The sequence below is a fragment of the Malurus melanocephalus genome, unplaced genomic scaffold (genome assembly GCF_030028575.1).
Source record: "Malurus melanocephalus ecotype Western Australia unplaced genomic scaffold, MMel_1.1 scaffold_264, whole genome shotgun sequence".
Taxonomy (NCBI): Eukaryota; Metazoa; Chordata; class Aves; order Passeriformes; family Maluridae; genus Malurus; species Malurus melanocephalus.
In genome coordinates this window covers 856,894-876,677 of record NW_026623496.1, presented here as the reverse complement: position 1 = coordinate 876,677, position 19,784 = coordinate 856,894, and the positions used below count along the sequence as shown (strand labels likewise).

At 35.5% G+C, this 19,784-nt stretch overlaps 1 protein-coding gene across 1 annotated transcript in view; it reads left to right on the top strand.

Moving 5' to 3' along the window:
- The window catches only part of LOC130579259 (nesprin-1-like), a 104,177-nt gene that overhangs the window by 73,221 nt on the left and 11,172 nt on the right, over positions 1-19,784 (top strand). The window contains exons 12-24 of the mRNA XM_057375912.1: positions 1,714-1,826; positions 2,365-2,533; positions 5,865-5,961; positions 7,460-7,662; positions 11,192-11,356; positions 12,821-12,973; positions 13,415-13,558; positions 13,915-14,088; positions 15,114-15,272; positions 17,272-17,436; positions 17,997-18,131; positions 18,941-19,099; positions 19,345-19,553. Of these exons, the coding sequence (XP_057231895.1) occupies positions 1,714-1,826; positions 2,365-2,533; positions 5,865-5,961; positions 7,460-7,662; positions 11,192-11,356; positions 12,821-12,973; positions 13,415-13,558; positions 13,915-14,088; positions 15,114-15,272; positions 17,272-17,436; positions 17,997-18,131; positions 18,941-19,099; positions 19,345-19,553 (2,045 nt within the window). The remainder of the gene's footprint in view (positions 1-1,713; positions 1,827-2,364; positions 2,534-5,864; positions 5,962-7,459; positions 7,663-11,191; positions 11,357-12,820; positions 12,974-13,414; positions 13,559-13,914; positions 14,089-15,113; positions 15,273-17,271; positions 17,437-17,996; positions 18,132-18,940; positions 19,100-19,344; positions 19,554-19,784) is intronic.

Sequence of the window (19,784 nt, the reverse complement as noted above, 5' to 3'; positions counted from 1 at the left end):
CCTGGAACTTGTTTTGTTGCTCAGATTTGAATTGATGAATCCTAATGTGCTACTGCATAGTACCAGAAATGCATTAGCGTATTTTTTTTCAGTCCTTGTTTCCTTGTTTTCTTCTGGTTTGTTTGTTTGTTTGTTATGGTTTAGTTCAGATAATGTCACTGCTTTCTTTTTATCTTGGTCTCATCTGACRATGGGTTGTTTCAGTGAACTATACAGCTTATGGCCATTTTGAATTTAGTACAAAATATACCATCTTATTTGGACAAACCTCATGCAATCAGGCAAACACAAATGTTTATTTTAGTTGATATTGCTACTGAGATCCAGGAATTAAGGGCAATATCTGCTTGTTGAGGGTCATTTCCCAGAGCAGGATTTCATTTTGTGACAACACTCTCTATAAGCTTTCATGGGCATCCTGTTGATATTGGATGAAACTGCTGGGGGTTTTTTTGACTCACCAGTGCATGTTAGGGACACSTCATTTTTGTATGGCAAAAACTTTTACTCCAAGTCTTTCCTTTATGTGAGACTATGTCAGTCACTGGAGTTTTCACCATGGTAAAATCAGCACATCACTTGCACTTGAGGAAGCCCGCCTCATTTCTCCTCACAGTAAGGTGTTGGCTGAAGCAGAGAACAATGAAARCACAGGCAGATTGATGGGGATAGTGGGGCCATTTGGTGAGCTGAGCCAGAAAATTACCACTGATTCCTCCCGTGCAAACACTGGGTGTTGGCTGGGGATAAGTCCTTCCTTGGCACACAGGAATAAATACATATGTATGATCAATGCAGAAGCCTGCATTTTGTTCTCTCCACTGAGAAAGGGGAATCTTTGTAGGATCTTTGCTGGCAGGCTTCTGAGCACCTCGTGCTGGCAGCTGTCTGTCTGCAGTAAAAAAAACCCCACCATTCCGTGCCCTCTCCGCCGCTCTCTGGGGACTCAGCGTGTTCCTGCTAACAGTATCTCTTCAAAGATTGCTGCCAGTCATTCATTTCAATATGTAATCTCCAGGAAGCCGTTTGAAGCGGTGTTGCTTAGTTACAGTTGAAGTGTGCTCTGCTGTAAGGGTTTCGCTGGTTCAGTTCGTATCGCAGGAGCACAGGTCGGGTACCACATTCCGCAGTCGTTCGTGCACTACTGAGACAGCGATCCTGAAATCTTTTGATGGTGAGAGAGTGAAAAGTTTACTAAATATGGAATATGTACTTAGAGAAGGAGCTATGGATCTTCTGCCTATATATAGGAGAGTAGATTAGTTGCTGAAAATTTCGGTCTATACTTAGCAAAGGTTAGWGTCTGTTATAAAGGTTTAAAGAGTAAATTTAGGAGGATTATGCTTTGTGATGTTAGCATATTGTCAGACTGCATTTCAGGGATTATTTAATACAGTTAAGAGTTCTTGTTTTGTTCTACCTTTGCAGTGCATCCTGTTTTAAAATCTTCCATAATTGTTCAACATAGCTGTAACCGAGCTTCCCATAAGGAGGTTTCCTGTGTAAATGTTTAAGTTGATGTAAATTATTTTGTGGTATGCTTTACCTTGCATGGAAATGTGAGAGCATGATCAAATAGTTAACTACATTGAGTCATCAGAGCCGGCTTAAAATTGTGCTTATTAGTTAGATAGCCTACTGTGAGCCTTTTCTCTCCCTCCCCTCCCTCCCCCCAGTMTCTCAATATCTCTCTCTTTCTTAAAATCCAATCAGGATCTGCTGAAAAGCATAGATGGTCACAAAAAGGCATTCCATGAGATCCACAGGACCAGGTCTGTTAATGGCGTGCCTGTTCCACATGACCAGTTAGAGGATATGGCAGACAGGTAAGGCTTTCAATCTGAAATAAAAAGCTTCTGTGCATGATGGGGAGCCTGTTTGCAGTTTAATCTGTTCATGTAGAAATCAGTCTAGTTACATTTCTCAGTGGTAAACTGAGATGGATAGAAAAATCTCCTAGAATATACATAAAAATATACTGAAAAACCTGATGCTTTTAAGATTGATGAGAATCAACATAAGCTATAGATTTTGGATGGGAATACTTTTTTTTATATTGATCCTGTTGTTACTTGTCCCTGTAAGAAATGTTATATAACCACAGCTAGGATGCATGTGAAAAAAAAAAAGAAAAATGACTTTGCAAAACTTAGTAACAGCAGCAAACTGATGATTCCTATGAATAAACAGAAATATAATTAATTTGTTGTTTAAGAGCAGTTAGCAGGCTATCATCATACATAAATTGAATGTAGACTCKGAGGTGAAAGATTAGAAAAATATTGGAACAGTAACTAAAGCTTTCAGTCTCTCCTAAAAAAATTAATATTACTGTATTTTACTATATGCTGATTCATTTTATAGGTTTAATTTTGTTGTCTCTTCATCTGAACTCCATCTGTTGAAGATGGAGTTTCTGGAACTGAAGTACCGTCTGCTGTCACTGTTAGTCTTTGCAGAATCAAAGTTAAAATCATGGATTATCAAATATGGAAGGCGAGAGTCGGTGGAACTGCTTCTTCAAAATTATATTGTAAGTTTGGGTTGTCTTATTTTTATAATTATTTTTCAAATACTCATATTTAAGTTTGCTAGAATTGTATAAAAGAATAGAAAAAGACATCAGATTCATCAYTCATCAACTTTATGACTGCATTCTTATGGAATATCTCTTCAGAGGTGAATTTGTCTTCCCCAAAGAGGAGCCTAGACAAAAGGCTAAAAATAAAAACTATTCTTTTTGCACCATTTCTTGAAAAAGAGAAATTATGTTTCAGCTGCTGTCTGACAATTAATTTARCAGCACGTGTGGAGGTTCCAAATGCTAGATTTTTGCTTTGTATAGCAATTCCAAATAACTTAATTTCATTTTCTTTTACACCTGCATAGATGCATTTTATAGTGACTATACACAGGTTAAGAGTTAAAGACAGAGGAGGTTTTTGGCATGCATTCCCACACAGTGTTTTTTACAGTCTTCCAAAAGAATTGAGAAAAGGATATTATTCTATCTCTATGTACTTGTTCAATATACTGTACCTACAGGAAAGTAATTTTCTCCTTTTAAAAAAGCATTTTTCTTTTCCTACTCAGCATCATTATATTGAACCCATTGCTTTATTTCTGTTTTGTGAAGAGTTTGCTCCAGCTCTGCATCAGCCATATRCCATGTTAAGAAACAGGAAATATTGGCTTACAAGTGTTCATTGATAAGTTCTCTGTCAGTGTTATGCTGCTGTATCTTTTTAAATTCACACGTGCGGTGCCAAGTGTAGGTAGAATGATACTACTGCTGCACTTCTATATTAGGGCATGAARGATTCTTTCAAAAGCAGGGCTGGTCTCAATATTTCCTTCCCTTCTGTCTAATCCATATGGGAAAAATTGCATGGAAAAATTAAGTCAGGAAAGAATTCATGCAGTTGCAGAATCACTCAGAGCCAGATCAATGCATAGAGGAAATTATTGAAATCCCCATTTCTTTGGAAAGAAAATTTCRAACTCATTGAAGTTCTCTACAAAGTGAGAATTTCGTGTTTAAACTTTGTGTCCCCAGCTCTTAAAAAATTCATGATTTAGTTAACCTTGTTGTTAGATAAGCTTTGCAAAATTCAGATAATTACTTGAAATAACTCAATTTGCTGAGTGATGCGCAATACCTAGGAGTTGTAGTCCATTTGCTTACTCTCTATGACTGTCAAAAAACTACTGAAAGGTGGCAAAGGAAGTCATTATAAAGTGGGTAGCATGAATTTTCATTAATTTTTTTGTCACTTCCTTATTTTTTGCTTTAAAATTACCATCAAGTTGTTAATTTATATATTAATTTGCAAGTGCCTCAACTGATCTTGTGATTCAGACCACTAATGCTGAGGTGGTCATTAGGGAAGGAGAATGTTTCCTTKTGTAATTTTCAAAACTTCATAACATCAAAATTAGGAAATCGAGGCAGGAAGATAAATAAATCACATCTTCATTCTTGGTAGTCTTGACTTCTGGCTCCTTCAAGATGTGATGGAAAGAGAATTTATTTGCTTTAGCTTACCTGGGACCTGTTTCCTAGGACCAAGACACAAGTGTTACTCTTCCAGTATATTAGGACTTTTACGTAGGAAAGCTGCAGTCAGTACCTTATAGTCAGTGATTCCATTAGTAAGAGATAAAAATGTAAGTCTGTTTGTCTGCCAGAACAGACTGGGGAGTGTCAGCATTCTAGGAACATGCGTAATTAGGATCTGTACAGAACATATGCCTGGAAAATATTTATGTACTGTAGCTTAAAAATAAAAGTGGTGKTTGTTAGTTAACCTTCTCATCTTTTCACCCATGTGTGATATATCAGAAGTAAAGGYCAGCACAGATTGTACACCATCAGCCTTTATAATTTACTGTACTAAATTCTCAGCTGTAATGCAGATATGAGGTACAGTTATCCATGGATTTTAACCCATGGAATTGTGTTTTAGCATTGCTGTGTAAGCACTTTTTTAGCATCATATGGTACACTGGTTTGGGAAAACTACATATTTCCCTCAAGGAGTCTTGTCTGATAATTTGTAAAATTTCTATAATTTCTGAAAAATATTTCAAACAGCTCTAGAGAACAATTATTTAAAATCTTTTTCACTCTTCCATATAAAGCCTTGGAGGTTTTGGTTCAGGTAAAAATATCTGTCTGTACTTGTGGCATAATTAAAAGTCACATCAAACTTTCACATAATTTGTGATAAAGCATGTAGGTCTTCATACATAGCAGATTTTGTTTCAACAGGAGGACAGAGAAAAATTCTGATTTTTCTTGACTTMTAGTTTCCTTGGTTATAAAAACAATTCTAAATTACATACTAGATTATCTCTAGTAACTTGACATAGCAGCTGTCAAAGTTTTTAAATAGAAGGGTTTTAGATATATACTGGCTGGCAGATTAATTTTTAAATTTTTTTTTCATGTTATATAACATGAGTTGAWGAACACACAAGATCTGAATCTCCTGTTCAAAATACATTGAACTTTCTTTTAACTGTGGTAATGSAAGATACAATATGCTTGCATAATATAGAGCTATAATTATGTATTGCACTTAAAGGAAATAACATTTCTAAAAGACATGTAAAAAAAGGTCAGTGTCATTTTCTGTAGGAAATAAAGAGGAATAAATGTCAGAGGCATAACTTTCTTTTACCAAAATATTTCCAGATAATTTATTCATCGCACTATAACACATTACAGAGATAAGCCATCACTCATAAAGGAACAGCACTTCAGAAATATGTCACACTTCAGAAAAACATCTCTTTGTGCAGTGTTTCCATAATCTTATTTTTGCCAGTTGCAAAGGAGATAAAGAAAAACTGAAGAACAAGGCAAATGTTTTTCATCTCTTAAAATGTAACCTGTCTTTCTGCAGAGGCTTAATRCAGGAACAACTGGATCTGATTTTTGTGGTGACACATATGAAGGAAATTTTCTCTTTTATTGAAATTACTCCACTTAGATTCCAGTGTATAAAAGTTTTCATTAAAGAACTTGTAAGTTGCTGACTATTTCCGCACATTCTAAGTATCACATGCTAGGGAATTCCAGCAAGACAGCAACTAAAAACATGTAAATGACCTTTCAATGTGGAAAGTAAATAAATCTGTATTTATAATGATTAATTTGAAAAGTTAAAATTTGAAAATTTAAAATTTACATGTTATTTTATAATTATGATAATTAAGGTATTTTATAATTATGAAAATATGAATGGAGAAATAATGAAGTAAAATGTTGTCATCAGCATCCTGATATAATTTCATAGAAATTATTCCTATTTTTAATACCCATCTTTATTTTATCTGTTACAATTTTTTTGTCTTTTCAGTCTGTTATTGAAAATAGTAAGTTCTTTGAGCAGTATGAAGTTACTTACCAGATCYTGAAACGGGCAGCTGAAATGTATGCCAAAGCAAATGGCTCAGGTAAATGTCTATATATAATCTTTCATCACTGGAACAGCATTTTAATCTCTTTACACATAAGTGTCCTCTAAAAAAGTCTCCTGATATTTGTTTCTTCCATGCAGCAAAGCTGTTCTTYACCAGCAGCTGCAGTTCACCAGAGACCACAGCCTCTGGGGCAATTTCAGATATTCTCTAGCATGTACCCACTGGTCCAGAGCAGGCCAACCTCCTGTTCTTTCAGAATCTCCAGGGGAGGGTGTTCATATTCACACTTCCTCACGGGAAAAGCCCATTTTCCATGCTAACCCTTGGATTATTTCAGTGTCATTAATTTGGACTAAAAATGTGACAGAAACCAAATTAGGAATAGGGAAAATCATGTTCTAGTGCCTGGAAATTCTCCCTGGCTTGGCTTAATTTAAAAGACAAACACAAATAGGGCATTGGTCCCAGTATCGTAGCYGTGAAATTATCCCTTGGCTTATTGGATGTTCTTCATTAGCTTTGAAAACCTGCAAGAGGAACTCCAATGGTAATTGCAGTATGGATATACATGGGAAAARATGTGTAGCTGATTCAACATCTGCCTCCTGTCATTCTGGAACACTGCTGAGTTCAGTGAGATTTCCAGGGCAATATTTGACCTAGATAATTACAGACATGAGTTCACTTTAATCTGTGACATAGTAATGTCTGTGGAGGATTGCTGCAGCTGCTGCTAAATCGGGGAGAAAATTGATACCTTTGTTTGTTGTGAAATTTAAATTGATAGTGACACTCGAATTTTACAAAAGTAAACATTTTTACTAGGTATTCTTACAAAGAACAAAAGTCACAGAATTATTCAATGCTATTAATAAAATCCAATAACAAATTCTTTTCATAAGAACAAGTACTCACATATATGAATTCAGCAATAGCAGTTCAAATTAGCTAAAAAATTCTTTAAAGCAACTATTTTCTGCATATTTTACTAAGTCTCAGCATTTGTGGGCCTTTTGTCTTCTCTCTGTTATTTTTTTTCCTTCTGGCATGAGGACACACTTGTTCCTTCCTTGGYATGTGGAAGATACTAGAAGTTAAATGGCAAAAATTAGCAGCAGTTTGGTTTCAATGTCAGTGGAAGGAAGATCAKAATCTTATTCCATACTTTTCAATGCAGACATAATATAAGTTTTTCTATTATCCATTTCTCATTTTCTGCACTCTTTAGGCAAGCTTATATCTTGATTTTGCAGATTTGAAATGAACACCACACACAATATGCAGTGTGACTGTTTTAATTTATCATTCATTTTATGTACTTTCCAAAGTCTTTAATTCACACGTTTGATTTCTCAGTCATGATCTTGTGCTAAAATTGGGTTGTGAACTGAACATTTGTATAGAAAAACCTACTGAAATAGAAGTTACAGTAAAATATAATTCCCTGATGACAGTGAATAAGCGTAATATAAGTTCATCTTTACAGAAATAGTAATGAAACAAAATAATCCATGTATTTCCTATATCTCAGTGGAAGAAGTTGAGAGTGTGATGAAATTCATGAGTGATACCACAGCTCAGTGGAGGAACCTCTCAGTAGAGGTGAGAAGTGTRAGAAGCATGCTGGAAGAAGTAATTGCTAATTGGGACAGATACAGCAGCACTGTGGCAGGTCTACAAGCTTGGCTTGAAGATGCTGAAAAAATGCTGAACCAGCCTGAACATTCCAAAAAGGTATGCACTAGTAACATATGCATCTGGCTATTTTGTAAATTGTGAAATGTGGGATATTTTTTTTTTTTTTTGCATTTGCATAGGTTCTGCTCAGACTTTGACATCCTATCTTGATTCATCATTGGAGTTTCAGTGTTTGCTCACACTCATCTGGAGGCAAATTTATGGATACAAAATGAAGGAAAGCCTCCTCTGTGGTACCATGGTTAGAGGCATCTTTGATACAAGTTCAGGGCAGCAGTATTGCTCAGAGATAGGAATGTTACATGATTCACTCTGAGGCAAATTCAGCTCTTAGCACCAGTGAGTAATCATGGACTACCTATAAAGACACACTGATTTTTCTAGATGACAGATTTCAGTACTCATTACCTTCAAAGAGCATTAATTAATGCTATTAATATGTGTTATTATAAGTAATCAGTCAATTTTCCTGACATTTCAGAATTCTTTTAAACAATTGATTTTGTGGACCTGCAGTTATAAAGCTACTTTATCTATTTTTTTTTCTGCTATAATGTTAGAGTACTGAAACATTAAGACTTGAGTTTGTGAATCTTCAATAATAACCTGGATTGACTTGAACAGTCCTGCATTTAATAGATGCTGCATTTGCACCTGGTCCTGATGTAGCAGCTGTATAGCTCCTAACATTAAGGTGGGGTTCTYATGGGTTGTAAGATGATAAACTGGCATCAAGACAGGAATGAGCATTCATGTTACATGAAAGAAAGCTTTACATTTTGTTGAAGTTTGTTAGTATAAACTAAAGTAATGGAATACACATTTAAAATAAAAATAAACCTGTCAAGAAAATAATTTGGCATAATACARATAGAAACAATTATTCCTGGGCAGGAAGGATGACTTCAGCTGATAAGGGAGATACAGGATATTGGTGTGTAAGTAATTGGACAGTGATTAAAATGAAATACTCTAAATTCCATGTATATGAATGCAATCAAAACATTTACTTTTCTGATCAGATGTATAAATTTATCTTTAAAGATCTGGGAAGCAGACGTTTGAACCTACCCATACAGTATATACTTGTGTCTGATTTTTAACATAAATCCAACAAATAATTCTTGTCATTTTGATCTCTGACAAGTTTCAAAAAACCTTGTTAAAAACCTGAGACGTGAAGCTTTATTCTTCCCAAAAATGCTAATTTCTTCTTAAAATACATTGGCTCAAACCTCTTAAAGGTTACTGAGTGGTAGCATAATCCGCCTGCAGACTGAGATACATATTTTAAATGTTAATTCTGATTTTAATGTTGAATTTAGCACTCCACAGCAGTAACGTTTTTACTTAGATAGTTTTAAGGATAGGTGTTTTAGCAGTTTAATATTTGATTATTAAAACCAAAATAAATTCTTAGAGTGGTTTTTAAAAATGATAGTCTTTCCGGCATAAAAATACCAGGTGAAAGATGATAACTATTGTTTGGAATATGGCATAAAACATTTTTAAACATTTCAAAATATTTCTTCTGTAAACCCATGAAGATATCAGTAATATGATGCAAATTCTCTCAGTTGCAAACATTACCTGTATTACTAAAAACCACTATATTCTATCCTAGGCAAAGACCATATAGTCCTTCATCATATTGTCTTTTTCTTCTTCCCATTACCTCTTTATCATTTCCAGACCATCAAATACTACTGTTCTTTTTGGAAAAAAAAAAGTGGCCTGTTGGCCTCTGTTTTCAGAAACCTTATATAAACCTGTAGCATTGAAGATTTTGCAAAAAAAATAGCAGTATGTGCTTGGATTTTTCTAACTGTTCCTTCTACATCTCCTTTGTTTTCTTCCAGTACCTCTTAAGCACTTTCCATAATTATTTCCTTCTAAATGCACCCTCCTACACTTTTTTCACACAGCATATCTAAAAGGTTTTAGAGAGCTTCTAGATCTCATGTGGTGACTTCCTTAAAAAGTGCTTCATTGTTTTAATTGAGCATGAGGTGTGCTTCCCAGTATCTTCCAAACTTGTTTAAACTTTAAACATGCTGAGGTTGAAATGCTTCTGAAATGGAGAGAGTCCCCAGCAGGGTCTGTGGAAGGTAAGGGTTTGTGGGAATAAGTCTGTGGAAACAAGGAAATGAATTGTATACTCCACATGCTTTTTTTCTTGACCTCTAGTGAGCCTGACCATTGGAAAGCTCGCAAGTTCCATATTCAGTTGACTTATTTTCTTTTGGATGTTCTCATAAAGTTTAGCCTTTGCACAAAGCAAGGGGTTTGTTCCACTGTGAGTGGAAGAAGATTCAAACTGCAGATGAAATTTACTGAGGTGATTAAATTTATTTACTGATACATCAGTACAGAGCACCTGAACATTCCTGATCCTAGCTTTAGGWGTTGAAACACTGTGTGTTGTTCAGTTCTCTCTTCAAGGTATTTGACCAGCGTACAACCATTTGACATTTTCTTTTCAGTTGCATCTGAAATTTTTTTACCTAAGGATGAGTTCTGACAAGTATAAAATTTCACAACTGTAGCTCTGAAACTTTGGATGACTGACAGTGTGGTTGGATAGGCATTTTTCATATGTACTATTGAGCAAAGGATTGTATTGGACCATCACTGGAAGGTGAATGGTGTTGGAATTACAGGGTAGATCAATCGTCATAAATAAAATGGATCACTGCCCCTTCCTAAATCATGAGGATCAGGGTGGCTTGGTTCAGCTTGAACCCTTCTGATTACTCCTTCTTCCCTGAAAGAAGGTGTCCACAGGATTCAGTCTGTTTGGAACAGACTGTGCCATTCATTGAACTGTGCATTTTTTGGGAGAAGGATAGCAGGGACCAGCCAAGCCATGTCAGAGAAGATGAGGACAATCATGAGACAGTGATTGAGTCCTGTTTTCTTTACTGGTATAGCTGGGGTCATAGAGCCCAGAGATTCCTGCCTGATTTCCAATCATCATGAAGAGAGGAAAGGAGGGGAAAGAGTGGTCTTTGTCTTCTCTGCCAGTTTATGTGTGTGTACCTGTCTGGAAGATGCTCTGGAACAAGTGAGGGAGACAAAGTCAGTGACAACCATCCCTTTSCCCTCTGCACTCAGCTGYTCTGAGATARAARCAGTGATAAAGAACCAGTYTTCACAGGTCTGGGRTGCAGACTCTGGAAAGCTGAGTGTKGTTCARAGCAGGGGAAAGAGCTCTCCGCAGCCTGTGTATGGCCTGTGTTACTGTCAGCCCGTACTGTTTAAGGATAACACAGAAAATAGATGAGCCCTAAAAGTGTTCTCTGTTACGGAGTTTTCTCTTAAGGAGGRTTTTCATTAGTTTGACTGAAGCCACTCACTGGAGTAAAATGAGCTGTAAATAAACAGGCAGGAATTTTTAATTCCACAGGTTATGTTCAGAGACATTAAAATTCTATTATGGCATATTTGATATGAAGAGCTTCAGAGGATAATTGTTCAATGGGTTTTCATCAAATCATTAGCTGGTGATTAAATTTTAGTTTTGTGATATAAGGTAAAGACTAATTATTTTCATTTTCTTCTTCAGGATTTCTTCCGGCACTTACCTCATTGGATCCAGCAGCACACAGCCATGAATGATGCTGGTAATTTTCTGATTGAAACATGTGACGAGACCATTTCCAGAGATCTTAAACAGCAGCTTCTGTTGCTAAATGGAAGGTGGAGGGAATTGTTTATGCAAGTTAAGCAGGTAATTTTGCTCTTACTACTTTTTAATATTTGGTTTGTCATTTCCATGCAAGCAAGACAGATTACACTGTTAGCAGAACTATAGGACAACTTACTTAAGTGTCTAACTGTTCATCAGTATTTAAATTAGAAATTACTTCTTGACAGTAATTTATGTTATTTGGGCTCTTCCTTTAGTTACCTTTTTGATTATACAGCTGTTTTGGGAGAGGTGGGGTGGTGGTGTACGTTTTCAATCTGTACAAAGTATAGCTTTTCATTATGGTCAYCTGTCTTGATACAGTGAATGTTATTTATACATAACCTCTACTATTCTACCAAGAAAATGACTGGTTTTCAATACTTATTATTATTGTAAAAGCTCTTTAAAGCTAAACAGTAAAAATGGTGAAAATGATAACTTTTACTACTCTGATGAAAGCTCCTTCCAATTATTGTCCTGCAACCATAAAGGAGGGACAATAATTAAATAATGAACTAAATGTTCTCCCCATATTGGTCAGATTTTAGATTTTACTTCTATCTTGCCTGTAAGCCAGCTCTGATAGCAAACAAATTAACATACCCTTTAGCTCATGTAAGAGATTTAACTGATACAAAATGAATTGYTGTTTCTGTATTTGCTCTTTAAAAATTAAAGAAAAGATGCAATCTTAATTATACAGAAGTGTTTCATGCCTCATAAACACACTAGAAAATATCTTTGTTACAGTCAATATACATCTATTGATAATGTCCCTTTTCAGTGATTTTAAATAGCAGTTGCCTGTTTGAAGGTAATGAATTTGTTTTCTTTACTGGCATCATTATCTCCTATGCAGTCAAGTTAAAAGGAAGAGCAAATATTAATTGGCTCCCTTTTATTGTATCTCTTCCAGACTGTTGACAAGAATGTTCTCAAGCTTTACTTGCTGATGCTATTTAGGGTGATTCACTGATGTAAATTTCTCTTCCCCTACTTATGCAGCTTCCTTCATATGTTGTCTGTGTGGGTTTTTTATCACTGGCTTTTTCACCATTTCTGTCATACAGCTCCTTCTACTTTCTAAGATGTGTTTCCTCTTCCTCTGGCCAGSATTCCTTAAATATAATCTCCCTTATCCTTAAGCTTTTCTAGGCTTTTCATTTTCTGTTCTCTTTGCTGAATTTTCAAAATTGATATTGTAGGTAGTGAAAACTSAGTTTTTGATTGTAGGGTAGAAACAAATGAGTCTGGCATTCCCCGGATTTTAAAAGAGGCTGACCTCTTGTATGCACGCTGTTCATTTTAGCACCATTACTGTTGAAACTAATGCGGATGATTCGTTTAGAAATTTGGTTTCCATTATATTGTATTGCATTGAATATAATTTTTTTCCAGGAAAAATTTTCATGAAACAATGCTAATTCTCTTAAATCATTACTTAATTGCTAGACATGTAATTTGGGCTGGGGGGTTTGTTGGGTTTTTCTTTCCTTTTTCTAGTATGCTCGAGCRGATGAACTGGACAAAATTAAGAAGGAATATGTGGATGGCATTGCCCATTTGACAGCTTTCATTGATGGAAGCAATAAGAAATTTTCAACCCCTGTAGAAGTGTCCTTTCTTGATGTCAAAACATTTGTACAAGATTTGGAAGTAAGTTTCTTCCCTTAGTTTCCTTCTTCCTCCTTCAAAAGAAACAAATTTGCAACTATTTGGTTTTGATAGCATAAAATTATTTCAGTTTATATTCCCATTATTAATTGGGGTTTTTTACCAGTGTATGATTTTACCAGTTTGTATTATTTCAGYTATAGCTGAAATATATATCAGCGTATTCTATTAGTGGCATTTTTAAATTTCTGAAGCAGTGTCTCACTAGCTATTTCTTTCTTTGTAGTTTCAAATCACATTCAGGTGAGTTGACTGATACTCTTTGGCTCAGTTTTCATGCTTTTGAAATATGATCCAGTGTTCACTAACATCAGTGATGAAAATAATTGATAATTAGAATATATAACATTTAGCAGTCTTTTGTCTCCCATGAATATATAAATASCCTTGTTGAAYTTWTTTTTTTTTWAACACTAATTTCAGAATATTAAGCAGAAATTGCCTGCAATGGAAGCTCAGTACAAAGCAGTTACAAGAACAGCACAACTTGTTACAAAAGAAGTTTCCCAAGAGGAAGCGAATGAAATGATGGGAACTTTGACACGCCTCAAAGAGCAGCTCAGCAAGGTTGCAGAATACTTTTTTTACTACACGTTGTTGACTGTTGAACTAATAAATAGTAGTCCTCTGTAYATAAATTCTATATATATTCTATAAATATGTACATAAATACATATGTGCCTTTGAACAAATATATAGTTGTAAAAAATAGATTGAATCAGGGTGGAAAAGATGTTATTTCACTTAAATGGTAAGACTACGATCCTTACACTTAATACTCTTTTCTTTAAGAAGTTGCACAGGATCAGGACTGCTCTATCTTTTAAAAGAGTAGGTAGCAACTATATAAACCTACAATCAGAAGAAGTTGCTATTTATTCAATTTTGCAACATTTTAAATAACTATTTTTCTTGACCAAAAGGTTAAGGAGTATTCCTGTGCCCTGCTCTATGAATGCCAACGTCTGCTGTCKCCACTGGAAGAACTGGAGAAACAAATCACACATTTTTATGAATCTCTTGAAAAAGTCAATGAAATAATTTCTATCCAGGATCCTGAAGCACATCCCACAAGTGTTCTTAAGCAAAAAGCCCAAGTAAGTTTCAAAAACATCTTATAAAGGTCTGCTGCCTCTGAGTATTTACAATTATATTCCTAGGAATTTGGATTGYAACTCTGTAAGCTGAGCAGATATTTCTTCACATTCAGGCAACAGATACAGCTTTATCCCAAAGTCAGCTAGGTCTAAATATAAAAAGATTAAAACTTGTGTTCCTATCTAGTGTCCTTGGTTTTAATCCAAGAAGCAAACACTTTTTTTTTTTTTTTTTTAAATTGGACAGATGTGTGAGAACTCCATGGGATTTTTATATTAAGCAGATGAAAAATTGTGATCAGAAACTTCTCRAAGTTTCCTCAGACAATTATGGAAGTTTCTTAAAGGCTTGGAAAAGTGGTTTCTTTGAAGTGAATTGTAGCATAACATTAACTTTTCTACATGGCCAATAAGCATTTCTCTCTGGAGGAATTCAGAGCTAGTCAGAACTTGCTTGGAAAGTTCCATGAAAATARGATTTTTAAAACCTTTTTTCAGCCCATTCTACTCCATGCATGTTTTATTTTTCTCTCTTTTTAAAATTATAATGCTCATTACTTAGTGTGATTTATAATGAAATCTGAATTCCAAAGACTGACATGAAGGATTAATTTGTTGAAAGGCAAGGAAGGTTGAGATCTCAGCCTGATACTGAGAGCTGTCATTCCTATGTCTATTGATTTCACTCTTGCCTACTCGCAGTTACACAAAAAATATAGAAATATAGTAAAATTAAATCCCAGAACAATGTATTGAACTACATTCTGTACAGCTACCCAAAGGACTTGGGTACATGTCTGCGTATTGTTTTATTAGCTAGAGAYCTATTTGGGTACAGGACTTTTCATTCAAGGAGAAAGTTGTGTCCTCTGTTATTCCATATAATATTTGTGTAGTCTGTTTGCCGTGGTCCTTTGATCTCATCCTATTTGTCCCTATTTTCAAAAAGCTGATGTCCTGTTATTTTGCCAAACCTTTCTTCTCTTTGTTCCTGTTCAGGGTGGATATATGTTTTTTTMTTTCAGGATTTGGTGGCTTATCAAGAAAACTGCAAGAAAGATGTGTCCCTGATTGAGAGAAATAGTCAGAGTATCCTTCAGTGTGTGGCTTCAACTGAAGTGTTGCAGCATTTCCATCAGTCAACATTTCAGAAGAAAGTTACACAAGTTCAGATTACTTTCCAGGTAAAAATACCATACCTTGGTGCATATTTTTAAAAATTTGTTGATATGGTATGATCCATCCTACTGTACCTACATTTCCTGTAGCTACTGTCATGGATAACTCTCCTCTCTGATWTCAAGTTTTTAATGAAATATTTGTCTTCATTAGGTAATAAATAGTCAGGGGACTGACAGTCATGTTCTCCCTGCACTTACTCAGAGGTGAGCCTGCCACAGAGGAACCTGGGATTTWAAAGAACTTTCACATACCTCAGGCTCCTTTGGATGGAGGAACCTGAAATCCAACTGTTAGGGCTGCACTGGTTTTTGTTTCTCCTGACTTTATTATCTTGGCTAATTACTTGCTTCTATATTCCCACATGTCCCTTTTCACATAAAGCATGGAAGATGGAAAACTTGGCACATGCTACTGTTGCTGGGCTTTGTATTTCCTCAGAAAATGCAAGGGATTATGAATATAGAAAGCTGCAAATATATTACATTTGTTAATGCAAAGATGTGGCCTTCGGACTATATTCCCCCTCAGCTGTTGTTATTATCAATTATTACTGATATTTTCGGGGCTGTTCAGACCCAGTCTAGCCCCACTCTAATGAGAAATTAGCCATCACACATGGTGTGATTTTTTTGGAGGTTTTGGTTTTTTTTCAAAGCCAGAAATGAGCTCAATGATCTTTATGTGTCAGTTCAAACTGAGCATATTCAATAATTGTGTCTGTCTTAGCGTCAAATCTCCACATAATGGGTTCTGTTACATTTATTTTCAGGCRATTATTGTTCAGGATAAAGCTTTCTAAACTGAGTTTTAAACTACAGAAAATYCCYAGTAAATAGCTCTCTCTGAGAGGTWAATTTCAAAATTTGTATTGTATGATGTGRGGTGTACCTGAAGATAAGTGGTGGCTGATTTATAATGTAGATATAATTATTTAAGTTCAGGTTATTGTAACAAAAGTAGATGCACTTGTAACTTGGTAAATTTACCATGTTTAACATTAATTACTCTGCTTTTGTAAAGTTGGATGGTTGTTTATCTCTTTTTGTGTTAGAAAAGAAACCTATAAAATAGGGTGTAGTCATATGAAGTGTGACATACCTAGAGTTAAAATATTGGAAACTGGCAGTTTTTAATGTGAAGAATACATGCCTGAAAAGATTATATTATTATGCAGATATTTTTATCGGAAAGCTTTAAAAAGATTTAGCAAGACGTTTAAATTGAGAACTACAGATTTAATTAGCTCTCTGGGTAAAATCACTGCAAGTCCTTACGCAGAGGCTTGTAATCAGTGAGGATGGTGAAGCGGAGGTGCAGTGAGCAGTGTTTCAAGTACCTTGTAGCTGTTAAAGTGCTGAACTGTTCATTTGTCATGGTAAGTTTTCTTGCTTGCTCATGAAATTGTAACCACTGAGTATTGCAGTGCATGGGGACATACTAAAAAGAAGACAAAAGGGAGAGCTGTGACTAAGGTTGCAAAATAAGGATTTCAGCAACTAAACCACAAAATTTGCTGWCTTCTAAGCAGCTTTGTGCCTGGTTACTTCTCTGACAGACTAATKTGATAATCATACAAACCTCTTCCAGGTCAGAAGAGCTGTAGCATGGGCCTGGTTGGATCCATGAGTCAAACCACCCTCACTTCAAGTCGTGTTAGGGAGAGGTTGTTTGATGCTAGAAAAAATGAAAACTAGCGGTCGTACCAGGTGCTTAACATTTGAAAGCAGGTTTTGGAACAGGTACTCACTAATCAAATGACAAAGGCATTCTGAAAATATCAGAGAYATCTAATCTTCTAATTTTTGTTTGAATGATGACATTAGCACAAGCCTCAGTATTAAAAACTGGGAAAATGGGAGCATGAGAGGAAGAAGCATGGTGAAAAGCATATATTTGAAAGAGTGACACAACTTAAATGCATGTTTTGTAAGATCATGGTAAAAGACAGCAAATATAAATCAGTGTGAAAGTGCCAGCTCATTTTCTTTGCTTGTAACTCAGAATATGGTCAGGAAAGCTGGTGAGTGGAGAAAAAACATAGAAGCAAATAGCCGTTTGATGAAGAAATTTGAGGAGTCTAGAGCAGAACTGGAGAAAGTAATACAGATTGCCAATTGTTGCTTAAAAGAAAAAGGAAATCCTGAAGAACTTCTCAGGAAACATAGCGTGAGTAAATTCTCTGACCTTCCTCATGGAAATCTTTGAGTGCATGACATACAAGTGAAAAGCCTACTTAATTCTAAAATCGATGTGGATTTCTTGCTTGCGTAGAAGTTATGCAGATCAGGACAAACTGTTAAGATTGAAAAACAAAAAGGAAAACAAACAGCTCTCTTAATTAAGTTTGGATGTAAGCAACCCCATAGAAATTAGGGTGAGGTCTTCAGTAGGACCACTGAGAGTTAAACCACTATATTTTGACACTCTGACACTTCCACTGTTCTTTTTTAAAAATTAGTATCTGTGTCTGTATTAGAACCGTAACTTATGCATGTAGCTTTGAAATGTATTCTTGTTAMCATATCATTTCAGTGAGAATAAATTAATTTGATTAACTTGAAGTGGCTAGAAATAGTTATTTCCTTAGCTCAAATGTCAGTTCGTCAATGCAACAGAAGTTACATTGAAACTTAGAGAGTGTGTTAGGAAACTTCATGTTGGGAGGTTACCGTATCAATAAYCAGAATTACATTTTCTCACCTTCTCACTTTCTGCCTCCACTTCAGGAATTTTTTAACCAGTTGGATCAGAGAGTCCTAAATGCCTTTCTGAAAGCTTGTGATGAACTTACTGACATCCTTCCGGAACAAGAGCAACACAGCCTGCAGGAAGCTGTGAGGAAACTCCATAGGCAGTGGAAGGTTAGTGAATGATGTCTCTGGATACTGTAAATCTTAGTTTTGGAAGGCTTCTGTATGATCTGTATATTGAAAAAAAAAAAAACTAATATAAAAAGAAACAAATAATTTGTATTATTTGACTTCCTACACAATTGGTAAAAAAGAAAAAAATAGTATTTTACAATGTTAGATACCACTATACCTACAAATAGCCTCTTTAAAAAAACCTGTTAAGTCAAGAAATGTGAAAAATTAATTATAAAACCTTATTTCCTCCCCATCATACAGCCATAATGATATTTGTGTCAAGAGCATTTCTTAAGAATAGGTGCTAGGTTTTTTTCCTTTATGTTGCTGTTGGATGATTACAGTTACTTGCCCAACCAAAGTAAACAAATCTGTAAAATATCAGGCTATCAGCTTAAATTGTGTCCTCTGCCAAAGACTCTACAACTGAACTAGCTTTGCTCAACAGCTATGGAATTTTTTGCCTGCYACAGCTGGAGTGATGGATGAGTGGTCTCACTAATAGGCAGGCAGAAATCTCTGGAAGCAGTTTTGAATACTATTTTATACAGGAAATACTTGCTCTATCTTGCCTAAAATGAAGAGATCTGTAGTGTGCTTGATACATACACTTTTGGATTACAACTTAAGCGCTTATGATAAATCTAAGACATTGGTAACAAAGTGAACAGGAACAAACCCCTATTTCATACACATAATGTTTTATTATCAGGTTTTAGATAATTTATTTGTAACAACTTTGCACTGAGGTAATGGGAGTAATTTTATCTCTGTGTTTCTTTATTGCCCCTGTGATTACACAGGATCTCCAAACAGAAGCCCCATATCATTTGATCCACTTGAAAATTGAAGTACAGAAAAGCAAGTTCCTGGTGACAGTGGAGGAGTGCAAAGCTGAACTAGCTCGGCAGAACAAGGTGTTATCAAGAGAAGGCAATGAAAAAATGATCAAGGAACACATGGTATGAATTATGTGCCTTCATGGGGACATTTGCAGGAATACATTTCMATGTCAGTAAAAACCAGAAGTTCTGACTAAATCTTAGGCCACCAAACACTTTGTGTCCAACTTATGTCAGATCAATTCTTGAGGTCTTTAACAAAAAAAAATATTTTAARTTAGTAGTTTAGGAAAAATATACAGATACGCTTCATGATTTCTTCCAGTTTGTATTTTTATTTAATTTTTTGCTTTGTCTCCCATCAGTTGTTCTTTGGTGATAAGGGATCTTACCACCTGTGTGAGAAAAGGCTACAACGAATTGAAGAACTGTGCCAAAAACTGCCCGTTTCTGATCCAGTGAGGGGTACATTGGAAAGCAGCCAGCGAATMCTGAAGGATCTGAAATCCCAGATAGACAGCACATACATAAAGCTGACAGAGCACTCGGACACCTGGAAGGGCTATAAGAGCAGGTGTCAGCTCACTTCCTACTGGGTCTTGCAGAGCCTTGTGCATGGTCACTCCTCTATGTGTCATCATAGATCAGTGCCATGTGAAGAATGATACTGTAGAAAACTACACTTCATGCAGTAATGCCACAAATTATAGTGGGACTTTGGGTGGATTTTATAATTTTTTGCAAACATTTATGAGTTTATAGTTTGGTGATGGCAATTTTTGTCTAACCTTTTTCTTTTTTTTTT